The 20,200-nt window shown below is 37.0% G+C and overlaps 1 protein-coding gene across 5 annotated transcripts in view; it reads right to left on the reverse strand.

Moving 5' to 3' along the window:
- The window catches only part of SMIM14 (small integral membrane protein 14), a 57,519-nt gene that overhangs the window by 12,561 nt on the left and 24,758 nt on the right, over positions 1-20,200 (reverse strand). For all 5 annotated transcript variants that reach the window (XM_014261020.2, XM_014260990.2, XM_014261005.2 and 2 more), the window contains one exon: positions 12,296-12,406. In XM_014261020.2, coding sequence (XP_014116495.1) covers positions 12,296-12,370 — 75 coding nt within the window. In that variant the 5' untranslated portion in view covers positions 12,371-12,406. The remainder of the gene's footprint in view (positions 1-12,295; positions 12,407-20,200) is intronic.

A 20,200-nucleotide genomic window follows, 5' to 3' on the forward strand; every position in this document is an offset into this window, starting at 1 on the left:
ATGGAGATAGTTTCTGAACACTATTTACATAATACCTTTAAATCACCTGACTACAGTGTTAGTGCTTCTAATTCAGCCACTGAATACCTTTCAAAATTCAAGTAAAAAAAATCTGTAGTGATATAGGAGCTATTATATACAGATATACTCTCTACAGATATTTTGGTATTTATAATGGACAGGTGTTCTTACTATTAGCTAGAACAAGTAACATTAAAATACTCTTTGATTACATCACAACAAATGATCAGACTGTAATAATGGTTATGCACAGAGAAGTTGAATTAATATTTCACATTTAAACTTAGTACTTACTATTTTCCCACACCAAGACCTTTTTTTTTAAAGCAGGTTTTAATAAGTATTTTACTGTTTTTCCTTTTTACTCATGGGTAGAACTTAAAACATTTTTCATGACTGTAATGACTATTTGATTTAGAGACGAGGTAAGCTTGCCAACTGCAAGAAAAGTCAGTACTGGCTAACCTGCAAATCAGTACAGCTATTTTACAGATGACAGAGATAGAAAAGGAAGACAGATACCACATTCTTTATTAGGATCAGAGATGTTAAATGGATGGGATTTAATGTTCAGCACTATGGAAACAGATTCTATCATCTGCCTAGGTAAACTGCATGGATTATTAGCAAAAGTTTTTAGAAGTACAGAATTGTTACACTGATTTTTGATTAGAAATTACATTTCCTTTTTCACAGGTTTCATGATACAGTTTGTGTCACAAACCCCAATACTTTTTGTCACAACAGGCTAATCTGTTTATTACCAGTGTAAATATACAAATATTACAGAGAAAAAAAGATGGTGCTCTTTATGTACGAAATACATTAATCATTTCCACACAACCCATTCCCCCTGTATTGGCATTACTGATTTAATGTATGTAGTCATGTTATGCAAAAGACATCAAGGAAACAGATGAAGAACTGGAGAAGGAAGACATCTGGGAAAGTATAAGCTCCTTCTTTTATCATAAAGATTGTCAATGACTGGCACATTTGGAAAAGGAAAATGTGTAATTGGAGATTGATCACATTAATTCTTTCATTAATATATTAAGATCTACCAGCAAATTTACTGAGACTACAAAGAAGTCTCTTAGGAAGGAATTTGGAAGGCTGGATTTAACCTTTCATCTATTTCTATAGTTAAAAACAGTGTCAAGGGAAATTCAGGCAGAATACTTTCTTACTAAAGGAAAAAAAAAACTATCAAACTATGCATATTTCCAGCCCTTCTTATATAAAAGCTCATTTTATTTTTAAACTTTGGAAGTAATTTACAAAGGGAACGTTTTATCTTAGCAATAGTAGCTAGCTGAAATATTTGAAAGATTTCTGAACTGGGAAAACTGGATATTCCTATACCCATATTTTTAAGAACTCAGCAACATAATTATCTTCTGTTTGTGTAAGAGTTTAATTCTGAGAGGGGCTTAATTTATAATCCCTACTCAGAACACCATTTAGAGATACTGAACACAGAAGGATGACCAGAATTAAAATGGGCAACAGATATATGATCAGAAACATTGTACAAGCATCTCGTTATCCCACTCTGTCCCCATGATGGCAAGTCCTCATACAGCTTATCTAGTTTGCCTGGATACAGAACACTGCCTGCTGGTGTTCTAGCCACAGTAGCAGTTATCTCCCATTCTAAGTGTCACACTCTGTCCAAATACAACTTTTTTAAAGCTCTAGGATGGTTCTCTGAGCCAGGTAACAGATCTGTTTTTAACAGCTCAGCTGCTTATGCTTACAGAGAGGCTGCATATTGTCATTGTGGGATGAAAAACAGCAGATCATGAAAAACAAGTAGCAGTAAAAAGAGTTTTTTCTTAATTCACTCATGTCAACAAGTAAGGTCCCTTACTGTGTAACCCAATATGAATCTGATTCTTTGTTGTCACTCCTTTAGTCAAAAGACAAGAAATGATTCTGGCACATGTAGGAAACACTTACGTAAACTGAATGGCTGGGAAAGGTAATGCCTTTCGCTGAAATAAAAATCAATTAGCTCTCTTTTGACAATGACACCCTTTAAGGAACACAGCAACTGTTGGGAAAAACTAAACGTGCAACATTTCAATAGTAAGGCAATTGAAAAAAGAGCAGTTATCAGGGACTGGAAATAAATAGTCCTTTGTATTAAGATTTTTCTAATCCAATGTTGAGGGGAAGTCTGGATGACAGTTTGTGGAATAATCGTAAAAAGTTGAATCAGACTTCTCCTGTTCTCAACAAAACCCTCAAAAAGACTTCAAATACACTCAATGTTTTTCAGACTGGGAACAATATAGAGCTGATGAGAAAAATTTGAACAGAGAAGTAATTCTTCAAATATGTTAACTCCTAGATACGTAAAGACAATGTTATTAACAATGACTTTGATTTTATTAATACTTCAGAGATCCTTGCCACACTTGTGCGGGTGAAAGTGTGAATTTAGTGAAAGATTAATAGCTGACTGTCTGAACTAACATGTACTAAAGTAAGCAACAGCCTTTTCATCTTTTTCCATATATTCGAAAATAGACCCTTAAGAAGAACACAAATTTAAGGCAAGTGAAACATCAGGCCATATTCAACAAAAGAAGAGAGTAAAAAATGTTACAAAAATAAGTATTTATACTTTTTTCCATTTAAATAAAAAAGATTATATCTGAATTTTAACATTCTCTGTGCAGTTTGTCATTCAAATTTATAATAAATAAATAAAATAAATAAATTGTGCGAATCAAACAATGAACTACTTTATTTTTTTTGTTCAAAATGAAATAAACACAAATTGTAAATATCATGAAAGCTAGAAGAGAGTTAAAAATTTGCAGTTTTAGTACAGTACAAACTAAATAAAAATAAAAAGAAAATGAAAGTAAAAATACTCATTACAAATGTCTATTATTTAAAATACAACTGTGAACTTCCATTTCTTCCAAGTACATTTAAAATCTTGAATAGCCCAAGTTAAAGTAATTTAAATTAATAATCCCCAAACCACAAGAACTCTGGTCAATAGGAGAATTTGGTTTCTATGAAACCCCTGATAAGTTCCTGGAAGAGGCAGTAACGTCTGAATCACAGAAAATTAGTACCCACTAACTGACATATTGTGAATGTAAACTCAACACAATACCAAGAAAAAGAAGAAACCAAGTTACTTCCAGTGGTTAAAGGGCTCTTCCTCACTCTATCCCCATGACACTCAAATTTTGCATTGCAAAAATAAAAAGGGCACATTTCAAATAGCTCCTAGTTCCAGTTTGAAATTGTTCTTCCTTTCTTTTCCTTTTCCAAAATATACAGCTTTTAGCTCCAGTTCACACTAACACTGCAGTGTTTAGATCCTGCTCCTTTGAGACAAGGACAGTTTTAACATGCCACCTTGTGGATCAACAGCATCCACCCATCAGGCACACCTGAAACCTGTGTCCTGCTGCTCCTCTTTAAACAGAGGCCATGTTATGGTAGGAGTCTGCACAGCTTTTATCAATGAGAGCCCCCATTTTTTACAATTCCCAGTCGTGAACAAAACGTGAACAGCCACAGTAAAGGGACACTGCTATTGGCTTCTGAAAACTCTTTTGTGAAGTCACCACAATAATTAAAGTCTGTTTGTTTTTTGGGTTTTTTTTCAGGTGTACATTTTTTTCCTGTGTTCTTTGTGTGGTGAAAACAGGGTGTGAACTTTTACTGCTGCTCCACAAAATCACTGAAGTCCAAGTGAAATAGTAAGCCCAGTGAAAACAGCTTCATCTAGCTAAGCAGAGAACTTGTTTTTCTAACACAGGGACCTCAGCCACCAGGACAATTTCAGTCTTCCTTGAAAGAAGTGAAGTTAGTTTGCACTGCTCATCACAGATACCTGCTGTGGAGAAGGAAATGCACACTTTGTCTACCTCATGTTACCTGTCAGTAAGTCATTCTTGCTTCAGTCCTCTGCTTCCTCTTCAGAGGAGTTTAGTGAAACTCTTCAGGTGAGTTTTCAGAGTTTGCTATGCCAGAGTTCAATAGTCTTACAATCTCTGGGACTGATCCTGCAACCTCTGCTAGTACAATTTCTTTTTCAAAATTAAAGTTAATAGCATACTGCCTGAAAAAAGATTCAGGGTTTCTATCTGGGGGAACCTAATTAGATGGGAAAGATGGAACTCCCTGGATGGAGTTCCTAACATCAAGGGAATAAACCTGAAGCCTTGGGAGTCAGGGTGCTGGGGAGATGCTGATGGAGTTATCCTATCTTAGACTCATAAGGTCAAAAACCCCTGTCCTCTGGTCACGACTGGATACCTGCCCCTCAGGTAACCCTATGTATTGTGAAGCCCACCACCCCCAGGGTCTTTGGATTGCAGCCCTTGGACCACGAGGTCTCTCTGCGAACATGAAAATCCATCAAACCCATCCTGTTATTATCACCATGCTGCCCAGCTGGACCGGTTCTGGATTGCAAAAAGCTGACGGTGATATCGATCCAGTGTGAACACTTTTTGTCTTGACAGTTAAATGTATTACTTAAGAGTTAAAAAAAAAAGGACAGAGCATACAGATATCAGGAAGATCCCAATGATCAGACAGCTCACCAGTTTGTAATTTTTCAGGAGAAAGAGCAGCATAATCCCTGTCCAAAAGCACCTTCCAACTCCAGAAATGGTGTACTAAAGAGGTAACTAAACAAGAACAGGACCAATGGCAGGAACAAAGTGTAACTATCAGTGCAGTCTAGTGAGAATGGCAGATGAGGTGAATATATAGGGATAAATAAAATAACTACATTTTAGAATAACTTTTGAGTCTGTTCAAAGCAGAAATAAGTCCTCAGAAAAGACAAAAATGAAAAATTAATAAGTTCATGAGACAGGTCAGGAAAAGACCTCCATACAAGAAATTGTGATGGATAAAAGCCCAGAGAGATGTGTGAAAGAAATAGATGAAACAAGTACAAAGATAAAAGAGCAAAAATGGATAATGGTGGGAATGAAAACAACAGTTAATTAAGAAAGCAAGGACAAATAACTTAATTGATACGGTCACTTATTCCATGAATACAAGTAAATTTAAAATGGAATCATAAAGACTGTTGATAGAAAATTTTATCTGATAAAATACTTTGAGGGCAAAGTATCATCCCTTGTGAAAATACTTTTTTGCTATTTAGATCAGCTAGAAGCTCTGCTTTTGCTCTCCAACAATGCCAGAAGATGACAATACAATGGCATACTCCTGATTGCATTCTCATGCTTCTATGTAATGAAATCATTGTTTAAGCTTGTTGGCAGCCACATCTATTCTTTCCTAACTATATAAATGATCTAGTAAACAACATGATAAATAAATTGCTATGGTAGGATATGCCAGTCCTGCATACAGGCCAGGCTGCAATTGAATTGCAGCATTATCTGTAAGAGTTCACATTTAAAGATGCAAAAAATGACACATGCACAATTCACTACAAGCTGGCAAAGAGAAGCAGGAGGAAAAGAACGGCATACTGATGGAATTTTATTGTCTCAAACTACGCTAGCTTCTCTTAGACAAACAAACAAGGAAAAACTTTGTGAACTCTGCCTTCCACACTCCTTCATCTTATATGTGTATATGCAGAATTGGAATAAATTATTGTTCATACAAGGACAGAATAACAGTCTTCAATAAAAATATAGAACCTGGTCCTGTGAGGTGGCAAGTAGCTTTCTCTCCAATTGCAAGTGAGAGAGAAGGATGGTTACTACATTTCAAAATAATATTCCTAGATTACAAATTAACTTTTAAGACCCAGAATCATCAGCCAGTTATGACAGAAGGAGAACATTAACTTTCATCTTGAAAGACACAACATTTTATGGAGGAAGATGCATCAGAAGTCCCAGGGACCACTGCAATGTGGAGCCCTGATCTGGACATGAACACAGTCTTCTCTTAATTTTTTCATTTGTTCTGGGATTGCTGTTTACCTTGGTGTCATATAGATCCTCCTTTTTCACATTTCACTCACTTTCCTACAATTGCCTGAATTACTTATAATTATTTTATAATTTTGCTGACCTATGATATCAATTACATTCTCCTTTTACTGAATGCAAAGCAGAATAAATTAGCAGTGAAAAGATGATGAAATGGTGATGATCAAGATCATGACAAGGAGCTCATAGCATCTCTGACTATGTGAAATACTAGACAACAAACACATGAGGCAGAATATTAAACAGAGGCATCTGAAAATGTGCACAAATAACATACATATTTCCCCACAGGACATTTGCAACCATACCTAAAATGTAAAAACAAAATATGTATAGGCTTTTTGACCAAACAGTTGAGTATCTTCTGCAAAATTATTCATTTTAGCAAAAGAAAAGTGTACTCTCACGTAGACAGCCTTGAGGAAAAAGGCTTAGAACTTGCAGTTCCAAAAGGTAACTACAGTTTGCTCTAAGTGTCGATTACATGAGGCCTGAAAGAAAAAGCACAATTTTCTCCTTTTTCCTCAAAAGAGATGGCCGTAACACATATCTGATCATCAGAGTTCAGCCATTTATACTACAGGTTATAACTATTAATTATTTCTGGAATATCAAGCTGAAAGAATTTTCAATGCATGATTTTTTGCACTGCTTGCAATACACTATGCATGCCTTGAGATGATCATGAGATGTGACTGAGATTTTTCTTTTTTTTTTTTAAATATATATTGGTTAAGGAGCAGTTTCAAGCATACTACAAAGCTCAGGAATGGGAAATGTAAAGAATGACAGGCATGTTCGAAAAGTTCTGATTCTTAACCCCTTATAGACTCAAGTGGACACCACTTTCCATAGTTTTTTTCTTTTTTAACATGTTTAGAAAATAGTCTCCATTTGCACTGTTTGATGTGGAATTAGATTCTAGATTATGACATGCACTGGCAGTACATTAATTCTGTAATACAGTTTTGTGGCCTTAGCCTGTGCAACACCAGTACCTTAAGCGCTCAGTGAAAGGCAGAAAATGGAAGTCAGTGGAGCAAGAGCACTCAGGAACAGTCTTACCCTCTGCCACTCCAACCCTGTGTCTTATTCTTTTGGGCTGGTGTCTAAGCAGGTGCATCAAGTCTTTTCCCCTGCACCTCTGAAGAATGACAGCTCCCCTATCCAAATGAACAACCTCAAGTTCAGCTGTTGGGAAAGGCCTTCTTTGAATCAGCTTGAATGCAGAGGACAAAAGGGCCAAGTCAAGAGCAAAATGCACTTTCCTGCTCTTGGGATGTTTGGCTAAAAACTACAGACCAGAAGTAGCACCTGCTATATAAAAAAAAATAGAAGGCAAACACTATGGAATATCTGTAAGAAGTCTACAGGGCAACCTTCATATTTAAAGGACATTTTAAATTATAAAAAGTGTATTTAATATAGCTCTGGTGTGCTTTCAGTAAAAGCCCGCATCAATAGGGAAAGCCACTTGTGCTGACTATTTAAGTTGAGCTTAGCTGTGCTAACATCTTGAGAGCTTTTCAACCATTTTCAGCACATATCTATTTTAGTCATCCGTGTTTATTTTGTGCTGTTTACACGAAGTCTCCTTCAGCCAAGACTTGTGTGGCTATGCTGGATACTATTTCAGACTGTGCCAGTTTGAAACAGTAAAACTCTAAAATGACCTGGTCAAGAGAATTATGCAGAAACTTGATTGACAAAAGAGTGTTTGAAACATTTATGCTGAAATAGTTTGAGAATTTGCAACTCTTCCTACAAAAATCTAGTGACAAATCAAAATACAAGAGAGATTAAAATAAAGAATGATTTGTTCTGTATCCCCTGAAGTTTTGATATAGCAACATAACTAAGCATGGACCATTACTCTGCAATTAGCTGCTGAAGGACAAAACACAAGGTTGTAATTCCCACAGCAGTTTGTAAGTAGAACTGCTTGCAGTTTATCAAAATGGGTCCTTTTACATTATAGAATTAAAAATGTTTTGGGTCAAAAAGCATACTGCATATTTTTGTAAAACCTAGTATGAGAGAATTCTGAAGTCAGTTTTTGTAAAGCAAATAATACTATACCAGAAGGCGAGAGAAAAAGGATGTTTACTTGACATGAAGTCATGTGTGTTACTGGTTTGTTTGGACATTTCTGGCCACTCTAAACAGTCATAAGCAGGTTTCAGTCTTCATGGAAGGTGCTCTATATATGATTATTTCTTACCTTCATATAAACTGTTTTCAGTCTAGTTTTCAAACTTGAACTGACCCTTGGGCCAAAATCAGCCATGCCCACTCAGAGAGCATTGATACCCAGAGGAGTAATATAAGGGAATCAGATTTTTTGTACTTATTACAAAATAAGTGAAAAAAGATAAAATAAAAAGGTTTAAATACATCATTCTTATCTAGGGTTTTGCTGTCTTTTGCCAAAACTAAGACAGGAACCATTTCCACTGGGTACACAGAAAGTCCTCCTTCATGATTCTTTCAACAACTATCCCCTTGTCTGACAGATTCCCCCCTAAGAAAACCACTTGCTGTCATTTGTTGTTCCTCGTTCTTGAACTTTAGCTCTTCTTGTCAAAATAAGTTTTGCAGATGGAGGAGACTAAACAGGAGATAAAGTCATACAAGCTAACAAACCTGTCATTGTCTTTTGACAAGTCTTGTGCATCTGCAGAGCATGGAAAGTCTTGTGACATTTTTCTTCTATGCTTACTTCCTCTTACAAAAGTTCCCAATTTACTGCTATATCCATAGAGTAAATAGTGAACCCAATGTACAATAGCCATATTGTTATTTCACAATACCATCAAGTCATAACAAATGGTGCCATGGGTATTACATACTAGAAAATATATTTATGAAGCCACAGCCAAAAATTTTAGATTTCTGATGTTTCCTACGAATATTTGTAGATCATAATACAGAAATGTATACATGTGAAATGTTCATATTTTGACTCCAAGGAGAATCCTGAAAAATCCACTTCAGGAAAATGATAGAACACTTCAGCATAAAATAATTCAAAGCCACTTAAGCAAATATAGGTTGCAAGAAGTCTCTGTATGAATAACATCTCCAAGTTAACCTAATAAGCAGCAAAATATCTTTTAAAATATTACACATATTAGAGATACACAGTTGACTGACTATAAAATGTTCATTGTATTATGGATTAAGAAGAAAAAAACCCAGCAAAACACAAAGCCCTACTTTAGTCAAGGAAAACGAAAGACAGATAAATAACCAAGCCACATAATTAAGGAAGAGGTGGACTTTTTAACAGCTTTCCTGCTTGTAATTTCTGTGGTGTTGCTAACAACAGAGAGGAAAAAGAGTTTAAATTATGCTAGCTTTTGTTTTTTTCATTGTATAAGCATTAATTGTACTATAAGATGAACTGAAGTCTGCATTTCAAATAGAGATTTAAACTATATGCTATATAAAACCCCCAAAGTAATGTATTCAACCACAAATTAAACTCTGAATGGCAAATATATTTTCTATGAGTTTTGAAGTAAATATACCAATTAAACTACAAGTTAAAATTATCATATTGGAAATTAAAACAAGAACTTCAGGTTCTAGAGGCAGACTTTTTGACCTCTTTCTGATTTTGGAATATCAGTTTCATTCAGATCTCCTGAACAGTTAATTCTAACAGAAATCCAGCTCTACACATAATAGTCATGACTGAATATATAATAACTTCTTCATTATCAGAATCCCTAGTTCTTATCAGTGTTGGAATTCTTATCAGTGTTGGTTTAGATAGGTATAAACAAATTAGTCTGTAAAAATTAGTTTCTTTAATTCCAATGCAAATTTAAGAAGTCTACAGTCAATCATAGGGGTTTTGCACAATGTCATTACTGGATTGAAAGATCCTAAAAGTAACATTTTCATACTTGGGCATTTCCTATATTACATTATAATTCTGTTAAATTTCATTCTGTTAAATCTCATCTCTGAACTCCTGCATTTACAATGCTCAGCTGGAGACAATTGCAAACACTTTGTTATACAATTTGCTCCAAAATCCTGTTGAATACTGCCAGCTATAACACTATTCAAATGTATTCTGGTGTGTTTTATACCTATCTAGGTAAAAAAGAATCAACAAATAAATACATATGGGGAACCATTCTGGGTACACAGAATATTTGCATATCTTTCTCACACAGAGTCTGAACAGATCACTTAGCTTTATTTATCACAATGATTTTGAAGTTAGGGTTTTGAGGATCCAACTTTTAGAGGAAGTGTGCACCCAGTCTCCATTGAGACTTGTGCAGTTCAGCAATTTTGAGAACCAACGTCCTTATGTTCTTTTTAGCACAAATAGTAAAACTTCTGTTTATGTTGTGTAAGGCTGAGTGACAAAACAGCAGCTTAGAAGGCAAACTCTTACTGAAGCATAAAAACTACAGATGCAAAAATGGCTTAGCAAGTCTCCTGCTGAGATCATCCAACAGGTTACTTGAGGATAGTCTGGCTGCTGACTGAGACTTCTGAGACTTTTCTTTTCTAGATTCTGCTAAATTATCCTAGCTAATGATTTGGCCTTATAAATATTTAGGAGCATCTGCATTGCTTTTTAGGAGAGATGAAATCTGGAATTTCCCTGGAACTCCTCACAGTTTCAAGTGCTAATTGGTACGATCTTTTTGGAAGGTGGATACTGAGCAATAAGCTCCATTCCTGCAGCTACACAGAACATTGTTAGACTGCTCTTGGGTGACTGCCCAGAAGCATGCACCTCTTCTGTGCTCTGTTCACATTCCTAACACAGGAACTAGTGTTCCTCCAAATGATCTATTTTTACTAACCTCACACTGCATGGAGCAGCCCAGGAACAAAATCTCACAGGCATTTGTGGCATTTCTTCTAACTTTGGACACAACTCACATTGTTCATAACTAGACTCCTCCAGCCACAACAGAGGGAACTGGCTGACCAGTGCCATTGCCTGTCAGTATCTTCTAGCAAAAAATGGAAAGATAAAAAAATGCTGAATGGGGGTCAAGATTCTGAACAGTGCTGGTTCAGATTTGCACCTGACAAGCCTGAGGAAAAGCCAACATGCACCCTCCTTTCTGCCAGCTTCTGAACTTGGTACTGGGGGTTCCTTTCTCACCACTTTAGCATGTGTTCAGAAGTCTCAGGGTTCAGAATCAACACAGCTGTGGGATATGGTACAAACATCATGTTGAGGACAAAAAGGAAATCCTTCTTGGGAAAAAAACATACGTACAAACATTCATATAAGGGCAGCAGGGAGAGCTCAGAAGATTTTGAAATTGTGCCTCTAACTGGACAGCATGAGCTAGGATGCCTAAGCCTGATGTAAAGGCTCCACAGAAAGTACAACTATTCTCCACAGAAGCCTCAATTTTCTGTGCCTTTGTGTCAGTAGCACCTTTCTAAAACACTGTTAAAAAAACTCCTGAAGAAGGGCCTGATCCTAGAGAGATTCTTCATAACAATAACACATAACTGCCTTGAACAGTTGACGTACTCAGTCACTTAAAATGATATTAATTTAGGCCCTAAGAAAGAAAATGGGATAAAAACAACTATATGAAAATCAACAAGGGGAAGAACATCAAATGAAGTTGATGTATAGTGTAATCTTAAAAAGATTTAACCAAATTAGAGTTATTAGAGTTCTAATCAAGTTTCCCTAATTGCTCACAGTTCATAATTGTTAATGTTATTTTTAAAAATATATACTTAGAAAAAAAAAATAAGCACTTTGTAGCTTATTTTTTCAATAAACATTGAACTAAGTTCAATACAGAAAGAAACATAGCTATTTAACAGGTCATAGTTAGGGCAATGTACCTAACTTGCTTGAAGTTGCTCAACCTATCAGTGACATCACAAGAAACAGAATTCAAAACTCAGAATCACTGGATTCTCAACTTCAGAACTTTTTAGAGAGTAATTTTAAAAATTTAGACATCATTTTGCCATATGAGTATGTGCAACTTCATATGTGTGGAATTACCTTGACCACAAAGACTTTGCTGGGTAGTTTCTTTGGTTTTATGCAGACTGGAAAAAAGGTATATAAAAAAATACTTCCACAGAAACAGTGTCAATGCTGTCAAAATGCAGCTCTGGGAAATAAAGAGAAAGCTGTAATTTGTAATGACTATTCAAAAGCTCATCAGAAAGTTGGATACACACATTCTAACTGTACATGCTACTGAATAAACAGAGTCAAAAGCACCACTAACTGTAAATCTGCAAGAGCTGAGGTAATGTCTGAATAAACACCCCTCCAAATATCCTCATGTTATCCTTACCAGATTAATCAGTCTTCTCATTGCATGTTCATGAGAGCAAATGCATTCACAGGGATCAAATCCACCTTCTGCCATGGCTCTCTGGATAAACTTGAACTTGTTTGTGAACACCTAAAAAGAACAAGAATGAAAGGACAATAAACTCTTTTTCAACTGACCTTATTTTCCAGAAACTCACACATCAAGTTTCAGTTCATTTAATGCCAGGGTGAAAAAGCAAAACAAAGCAGGGTAATCCTATTATTCCTTTGGCAGTGTGAATGAAGAAGTCTGGTATGTGTAGTTGCATTTCGATGTTGCTGAAAACAGTGTCACACAAATTTTTTTTGCAAGACTGTGTGTGTCTCCCCTGGGTTTTCTCACATACCAAAATGAAATACATCCTAACAAACATGAAGCACAAAGATTAAATTCTTGTCTGTCATCTGCAGTGGGACTCTTAAGTGTACATACATAAATTAAAAGGTATGGGGAACTTGTGCTCCTAAACCCTAATAAACTGCTGGCATTCTCCCTCCAGGTCAATGTACAGGAAAATAATTTAAAACTCAGTAAGTTTTTTGCTAAAGGAAACAATCATCTTTGTTGTATAATAAAAGCAAGCAGCAGGGGTACAAAAGTGAATGTACTTAGAAACACTAAAAATGGAGCTGTGCACACTAATTTTAGATCAAAGAAGTAGGTTAATCACTTAGCAATACAGAATGCTCAAATAAACTGTAATGGACATGGTAGGAAATAAATTCTAGATTATTCACCTGCTAAAACCACTTATACCACACATGTCAGGTGTATTCAAATGTATGTTCACTATTTACCAATAACTTTTCATTGATTTAATTGAGGGTCAAACCATACAGCAGACTGCAAGGCATTTCTATCCTTGTGGTCAAATCTGGAATTGATTTCTCTCTTTGGACATATTAGGTAGTTCTGCAAAACCATACTTAGGAAAAGCTACATTCAGAATGCATTACTTTTGCATGCACTCAGGCTCTAAGATGACACAACTGGAAAACTTAACAAATGCAGCAGCGCAGAGCAGATACAACCTCTCAATTCCTAAAACAAGTACCTCCTGAGCATTTGTGTTTCAGTGTCACTAGAAGAAAGAGGAAGAACCTATTCGTCTGTAAGACATCTTAATTCAACAGAATATAAGACTGCTACCATTCTACCCTCTTGGGGGGAGAAAAAAAGAAAATGCATTTCAGAAGTCCTTCCTTTGTTAATGCCTACTATTCTTCAGAATAAAACTTCACCATGGTGGAGAGAGCCAGAGAGTAAAAGAAAGAGATATTTGTCTTAATTATGGAGCTTGAACATCAATGCCCTTAACCTGCTAGGGACTCCACTTTTTAAAAATTAAACTGAAAAAAGAAGGAAGAAAGTTGAAGTGATGGAGGAATTTTTTTTTGCCTAGATATTAAGAAAGCATAATCTGGCTATGTAGTGAGAAAATGACTGGGAGATGACTTGATTATGTAGCATACAAGTATCTTTGAAAAGAAAACCAGGCCCAAGTATTGAAGTCTTCAATGAAGAGGTAATTAAGAACCAGTAACTGGAAGCTGTAATTAACCAGATAGAAAAGAAAAACAAGACATACATTTTTACCATCAGGGTAACTGATCAATGCAACAAACTGCCCAAGAAGCAGTAGATTTCCTACCACTCACTGAATTCAGATATGCTTCAGTAAAATACAGATTACTGAGTGTCTTGGTTTGAAAGACAGGTGTCTGCTAAGGAAGGAGGCCCTTCCCTCCAAATTATTATGATTTTGATATTAAGGGGCTCTCAGGCAAAGATATGGGAATAGGAATAACAGATCTTTACTAGTATGCGCAATAAAGCAAACAAACAGCAACAACAGCTCTGGCATTAGCCCCAAATAGAACAGGACCCGGTGACCCTTCCCGGCCGCAGGCATTTCCCCTCGTGCAGTTCCGGGCACGGCCGGCAGGGGCGCTGGTGGCTCCCGGCCGGACAGGGCAGGGGCGGGGATTCCCCCGCGCCGGCAGGGGGCGCTGTGGCGCGGTCTCGGGCCAAACGCGGTAATGGCGGCTCGGACGGGACGGGAAGGGATGGGAGAGAGGCTTTGCTGCACAAACCCCCCTGGGACATAGATCCCGGGCCCCTGCAGGACTCTCGGGAGCAGCAGGCAGGGCCGGCAAGGTGTCTCGGCAGGCAGGGCGTGCGGGGCTACAGTGCAGCGAAAGCTCGGAGCAGCGCCGAAGATGCGGCGGGGGCGAGGCAGCGGCATCCCGGCTCCCAGCAGGGCAGGGAGAGGCGAGCTCAGGATCCCGGGCAGCCGAGCAGATGGTGAAAAGTCCCTCTTTTAGTGAGGTAGGTGTTAATAAGGTCTCAGTTCAGTGGCTGCCCTCACGAGCAGAGGCTCACCCCACGGCAGAAGAAGCAGCTCTGGGCTGGGCTCCGTCGGCAGCGGGGAATTCCCTTCCCCAAGCAGCATCTCCGAGAGAGAGAGAGCCAGCAGCCGCCCCAGCCCCGTTCTTTACCTGCCCAATTCTCCCGGTCTCTCTGCCCTCGGAGAAAAACTCCCAGATAAGAGAAATACAACCAGACGTCCTCCTCCCCTGAGCTTGGCCACTTCTTTTGTACTTCTTAAGCACCCAGTTGTTAGTGTTTCCTAGCAACTTTGGGCAAAAATTCTATAAGTAAAAAGGAACAAAAGGAAAGAAGCCTAACCCCGACACTGAGTAAAGTACAGAAGCACCCAAGTTCAGATGTAATGTCCTCCAATATATAGGAGATCAGAGCAGATGATCTAATAACTCTTTTTGAGAATTGTTGTAAGGTTACTACACTTACTTTAATGAAATTATTTCAGAACCATTTAGAACCACATGATAGCAATAGAAGAAAATTTAACTACACAGTCTCCCTGAGTAATATACCACACCAGGCAGAGGAGCCTTTCTAAAACTATCTGAGGATAAGGAACAGATAAAAGCACTGCTTACTAAATAGTGCAAAATAGCTTCTCTGGATATAATGCTGACATCCACAAGAAGGTATTTGAACAAGTGAAGTTGCAAAAAAATAGTTAATTGTAACTTGAAATTATTTAGGGGTCAGTAACACATAATAATGTCACAGCAATTAACAGACAAGTGTTTATATTATAGAGGACTACACAAAAACCAAACATCAAATAAGAGTCATCACTGATGAAACCAGGCTAACATTCTCTATAGGGCATACAAGTGAAAAAGTTTAAAGAATAAATGGGAAAAGTTAATCTGCCATACAACATCATAGATTTAAGAGGAGGTAAGCTAGAAGGGATTTACCCCAGGGTACCTGTACATGACATATAACCTCAATGAGTTAAAGCAAAGGACATATCACCAAGTAAAATGTCATCCAAGCTTTGAACAAAAGACCTCTTACAAGCTTTCCCACCTTCACATAATGCTGAAACTAATCATCCTTTCTTTCCTCTAAGCCTAAAACAAACTCTTTCATTGGCAAAGAAACAAAGATTGACCATGTATTTTGAGAACAGGCAGTAGGTTTTCCCCTAAAAAAAGATGCTAAAATGGAGTTATTTTAATGCTTATAATCCAGGTAAACAATTCTCCTTTGTGCAATTATTTTTTTTGCCAAAACTGAAGGAAACAGAGATTTTATACATGTCTGCCCAATTATAAAGAAGAGAGAAACACTCTATGCTATATGATGATTTTCACTTGCAAAATGATACCCTCATGTCTTTATTTCTCTTTAAAATATTCTTGACTTAACTGTGTTATTTGTATCCCACTTTAAATGCATAAAGTACTCTATAATCAGATCTTAAGGTTTATTAGCATTTTGTGACCATAAGAATAATAGACTAGTATTTTTATATACCACAAAGCAGGATTTCTTGGCTCCTTAGGCAGCCTGTTTGTATCAAAATCCTGTTCCAGAATTGCAGTGTGCTTCCTGCCTGCCTCCGGGTACTTGCAATTGTCTGATCTCACGTCAGCAGCTAACTTGTTCTGCTCAGCTCTGACCTCTTTGCTGTGAGTCACACAAGCTCTCCACCTTTTGCAAATACAGTCATTCTACATACAAACTATCACAGAAAATTGAAGTATGTGCTCTATTCTGTTCTTCCTGACTTGGATAAAGAAAGAAAATGTTGTAGTTTTGTTTTACTTACTTTTTCCTGTATGTTTTTCTGTTTATCATCTCCTTGTTTTCCTTGGAGTTGATAGAGTTGGTTTATATCAGTTAGTCGGATCAGAGCAATTGGTAAGGCTATGATGTGAAATACCTGCAAGTCCTCTGACTAGCAGTGTCTTTTACTCAACTCAAAATTACCATATTTTGGGTTGGTCATATTACTGCTAGCACAGTATTTAAATGAGAGGTTTTACAAAGGGCTGGAAGACATAGTCAGTAAATATGCCAAAACTCTCTATGATAACAGCTGAGAAGAGATCTATGGCCTCCAGACTAGCAAACTGATAGACAGCATAATAGAGGAGAGAATTAGTAAACATGTACAAATATGATGTACCATCAGAGACTCAATATGAACATGTCAGTGTAAAGAGGCCCACAGAGGTAATCATAAATAGAACTGCTGAAATTAAAATACTGTGGTCAAGAGTTTGAATTAGTGTAATTCAGGAATAAAGTGGAGGATGGTCTCTGATGATTTAAGTCAGAAATAAAAGCCCCTCATTACTTTTTGAGTATCTATTTAAAACTGTAGCCAGTGAAGCCATATGGAAAATATTTCTAGTCTCTTATGATTTAAAAAATAGTATTCTCAGTTATAGTAACTATTGTAAATTGTTTCTTTTATTATCTTCCCCACTCCCAGCCCTACAGCAGTGTGTTATATTTTATACATCCTACTATCAAACCCACAATCTTTATGGCTACAATCTGGCTTGGGGGGGGGGGTGGTGGGGGGGTTGTCCATGGAGACTGTTCCGTATTTTGAATTATTGCAATGACTATATATTATTTCCCAATCCTGCAACACCTGAGTAAATAGCATGCAGCTGGTGAGCTCTTGGAGACAGAAATTATACTCTGCCTTGCTCTGCTGTAATAATTCCAAAACTTGATTCCTTTCTATCATGAAGGCAAACAAGAATTTTTTCCCATTTTCCATGTCCTAGATGCTCTCGAATGTGATTCTAATATGATGCCGATTAGCAAGATGATCAAAGTGTACACATTGGTCATTTCTACTTCTTGGTACAAAAGACTGTGTAAAAATATTTATCACTCCAGTATTTGAAGAAACATTTTATATGATACATAAATCAGAGTTACTACAGATTTATCACAGACTAAACTAGGCATCTTCAGCATTAAAACATAACGCTCATTTACTCTTTCCTTTCCTGGATCCAGGCACTTAAAATGTACACTACCACAAACATGATAAATACAATGTCTGAAGATTCCCCTGATAAGAACTATTTTCACTGTATTGCTATTTTCCTCAAGACTGAAGGTAAAAAATCCTTGGGAGCAAAAATACCTCATGGCACAGCAGGCAAGTAACAGAATCTTCCCACATTACTTTAAAGAGAAACAAAAATCCTATTCAGATCCTTGCTACTGTTTTTCAGCAAACTTTTGCAATACTTTGGAACACAATTGTCAAATACCTCTAAGAAGTCATCAAGTTAATTTTGCTTCCCAGATCAATTTTGGAGAAATGTGGCAGAACAAATGAAAGTATGTATCAAATTTAAAATAAAATTACAGAAAAAAGGAGCAAATTAATTGCTGTGCCTCTTGCAGGCATTTTAAAAAATTATAAAGGGCTAAAATAGCAAAAGTTATACACAAAGCATGAACGATTCACTGCCCCAAAGATAAAACGCTCATTTTTATCTTGCTGTCAGAGGTGAAAACCCTCTCTTGTACTCATCCATTATGTACTAAATTATACAGGTTTCCTTAAAAATTATGTGTTCCCTTGCCTTTTTACAGCATTTAAGCCATACTAGTATCTGTGTCTTCTTACAATACCTGACCCTTTTTGTAATTCTATTCACAGCATGCTCCAAGTTTGGTTCTTTTGTATAATCTTTCCCATCTCCAAATGACCTCCAAATATTTTCTTCTAGAATCTAAAACATCCTGTACATTGGCCTCATATAGGATAATACCCTTACAATCCTGGACATCTCTGTCCCAGAGAAACTACCAGGCACTGGGACTGTGTGACCATAGTATCCATTAACTAGGGGAGTGAAAATTTGCTTCAAGCAGGAAGAGACTGGTATGACAAGCTCCTCCTAAAATTCCTGATCACTGCTTTTACAGGAATCTCTTCTCCTTCTTGGCCACTCTGTCCCCCTAGATACTGCGAGCACTCAACAAGCAACTGGAACCCCAGCTGACTCATTACTGGGCATTTCAAAATGCCTCTGGGTACAATTGGTTAATCCAAAATCTGTGTCTAATCTTGCCTCTTCTAGGGAGTGGACCCACTGAACCCTGCCTATTCATACAGAGTCCAAGTAAACATCTGTTAGTTGTACAGTAAAATAACAGATAAAGGTATATGCAGTAGGATAACACTGTTTACTGGTGACCAATCAAGTGAAGACAAAATATTCCAAAACCGTGAATCCCAAACTCAGAATTTTCTGTACTTATTAAATAATGCCTTTTCCTGTTGATTTATATCATTTTTATAGTATTTGTACTTCATGTACCTTCCACCCTTACACAGAACCCCAAGTGTTTTGTTACTCTTCTGATGAACTACCTACATCCAAATCACGAGCCTATTATTTAACTTCCCATTATTTCAGTTGTACAGCTAAACTTCATGAGTTAGGGCAGGGAATTTTATCCACTGATTTCTGCATCATATGTTTCTTCAGACTGGACTGGACGCATAGACAAGGAAAATAACGCATGGATTTTGGGGTTATCTCTTTAAAAAGCCAAACAGATGTATGTGTACATAGGACTGGCTGATCTTACCAGCACATAGCTTTGTGAAATTTCTAGTTAAATTGCTGCTACCAAAAATGCAACACATTTCTTATCACCACAGCAGTATAAAGGAGAAACAGGGCAAAAATGGTAGCGGAGCCATAAAAAAGCAAAGGAAGGCAAACTAAACACTGGATAAAACTACAGGACAGTGCAAGGAATTAGTAGTTGAATATGGAAGAAACTTCACAAAAGGAACTGTGAGAACAGGGAGAAAACTGAAGAGAAAAATAAGCAGTACTTTAAAATAAATAAAAGCTATTCTGTCTGAAGTTAACAGGGGCATGATTCTAAGGCAACAGAACCTGCACTAAAGACAAAGATACCACACTAAATCAAAATTAATCCAGAAGCCAAGGGCCTGGCATAAGTAACCAGTGGAGGTGGTCTTCAATTTTTATAAAAAAAGTTTTAAATTGTTGGGGTTATAAAACTAGCAAAAGTAAGCTTGACGTTTTCTAGGAAAACTTCCTTTACAAAGCAACTTCCTCTGTTCAAACAAGGCTAAATATAGCTACTGTAAAGAAGAATCTTGTATACAAATTGATACTAATTAAAACATTCCAAGAATCCGTTCTCCTCTATTACTGTAATTTAGATACTTCAAGTAAATATTCTCTCATAGAACTAAAGTTTGAAACATGGCAACATTATATTTGGCTTTTTTATAATGTTGATTTTTAATCTCTTTTATTAATAACCCAAGAGAAGCTCTCATCATCTCTCTCACAGCTGCACCCTATTTTTACTGGAACAAATACTATGACTCTCATCAGATTTAGTGCACCAGGATCTAGTAGTTCTACATGACCACAGATCTCTAGAGAACTACTGATGATCTTTTTTCTACCAGGCCTCCTCCTGGGAATGAAACTGAATTTTCAGGACAAAAGAACACCAACTGGCTAAGGGGGCAGC

This window comes from Pseudopodoces humilis, chromosome 6 (genome assembly GCF_049639895.1).
Source record: "Pseudopodoces humilis isolate 2021_Gansu_Grassland_sample_001 chromosome 6, ASM4963989v1, whole genome shotgun sequence".
Classification (NCBI taxonomy): Eukaryota; Metazoa; Chordata; class Aves; order Passeriformes; family Paridae; genus Pseudopodoces; species Pseudopodoces humilis.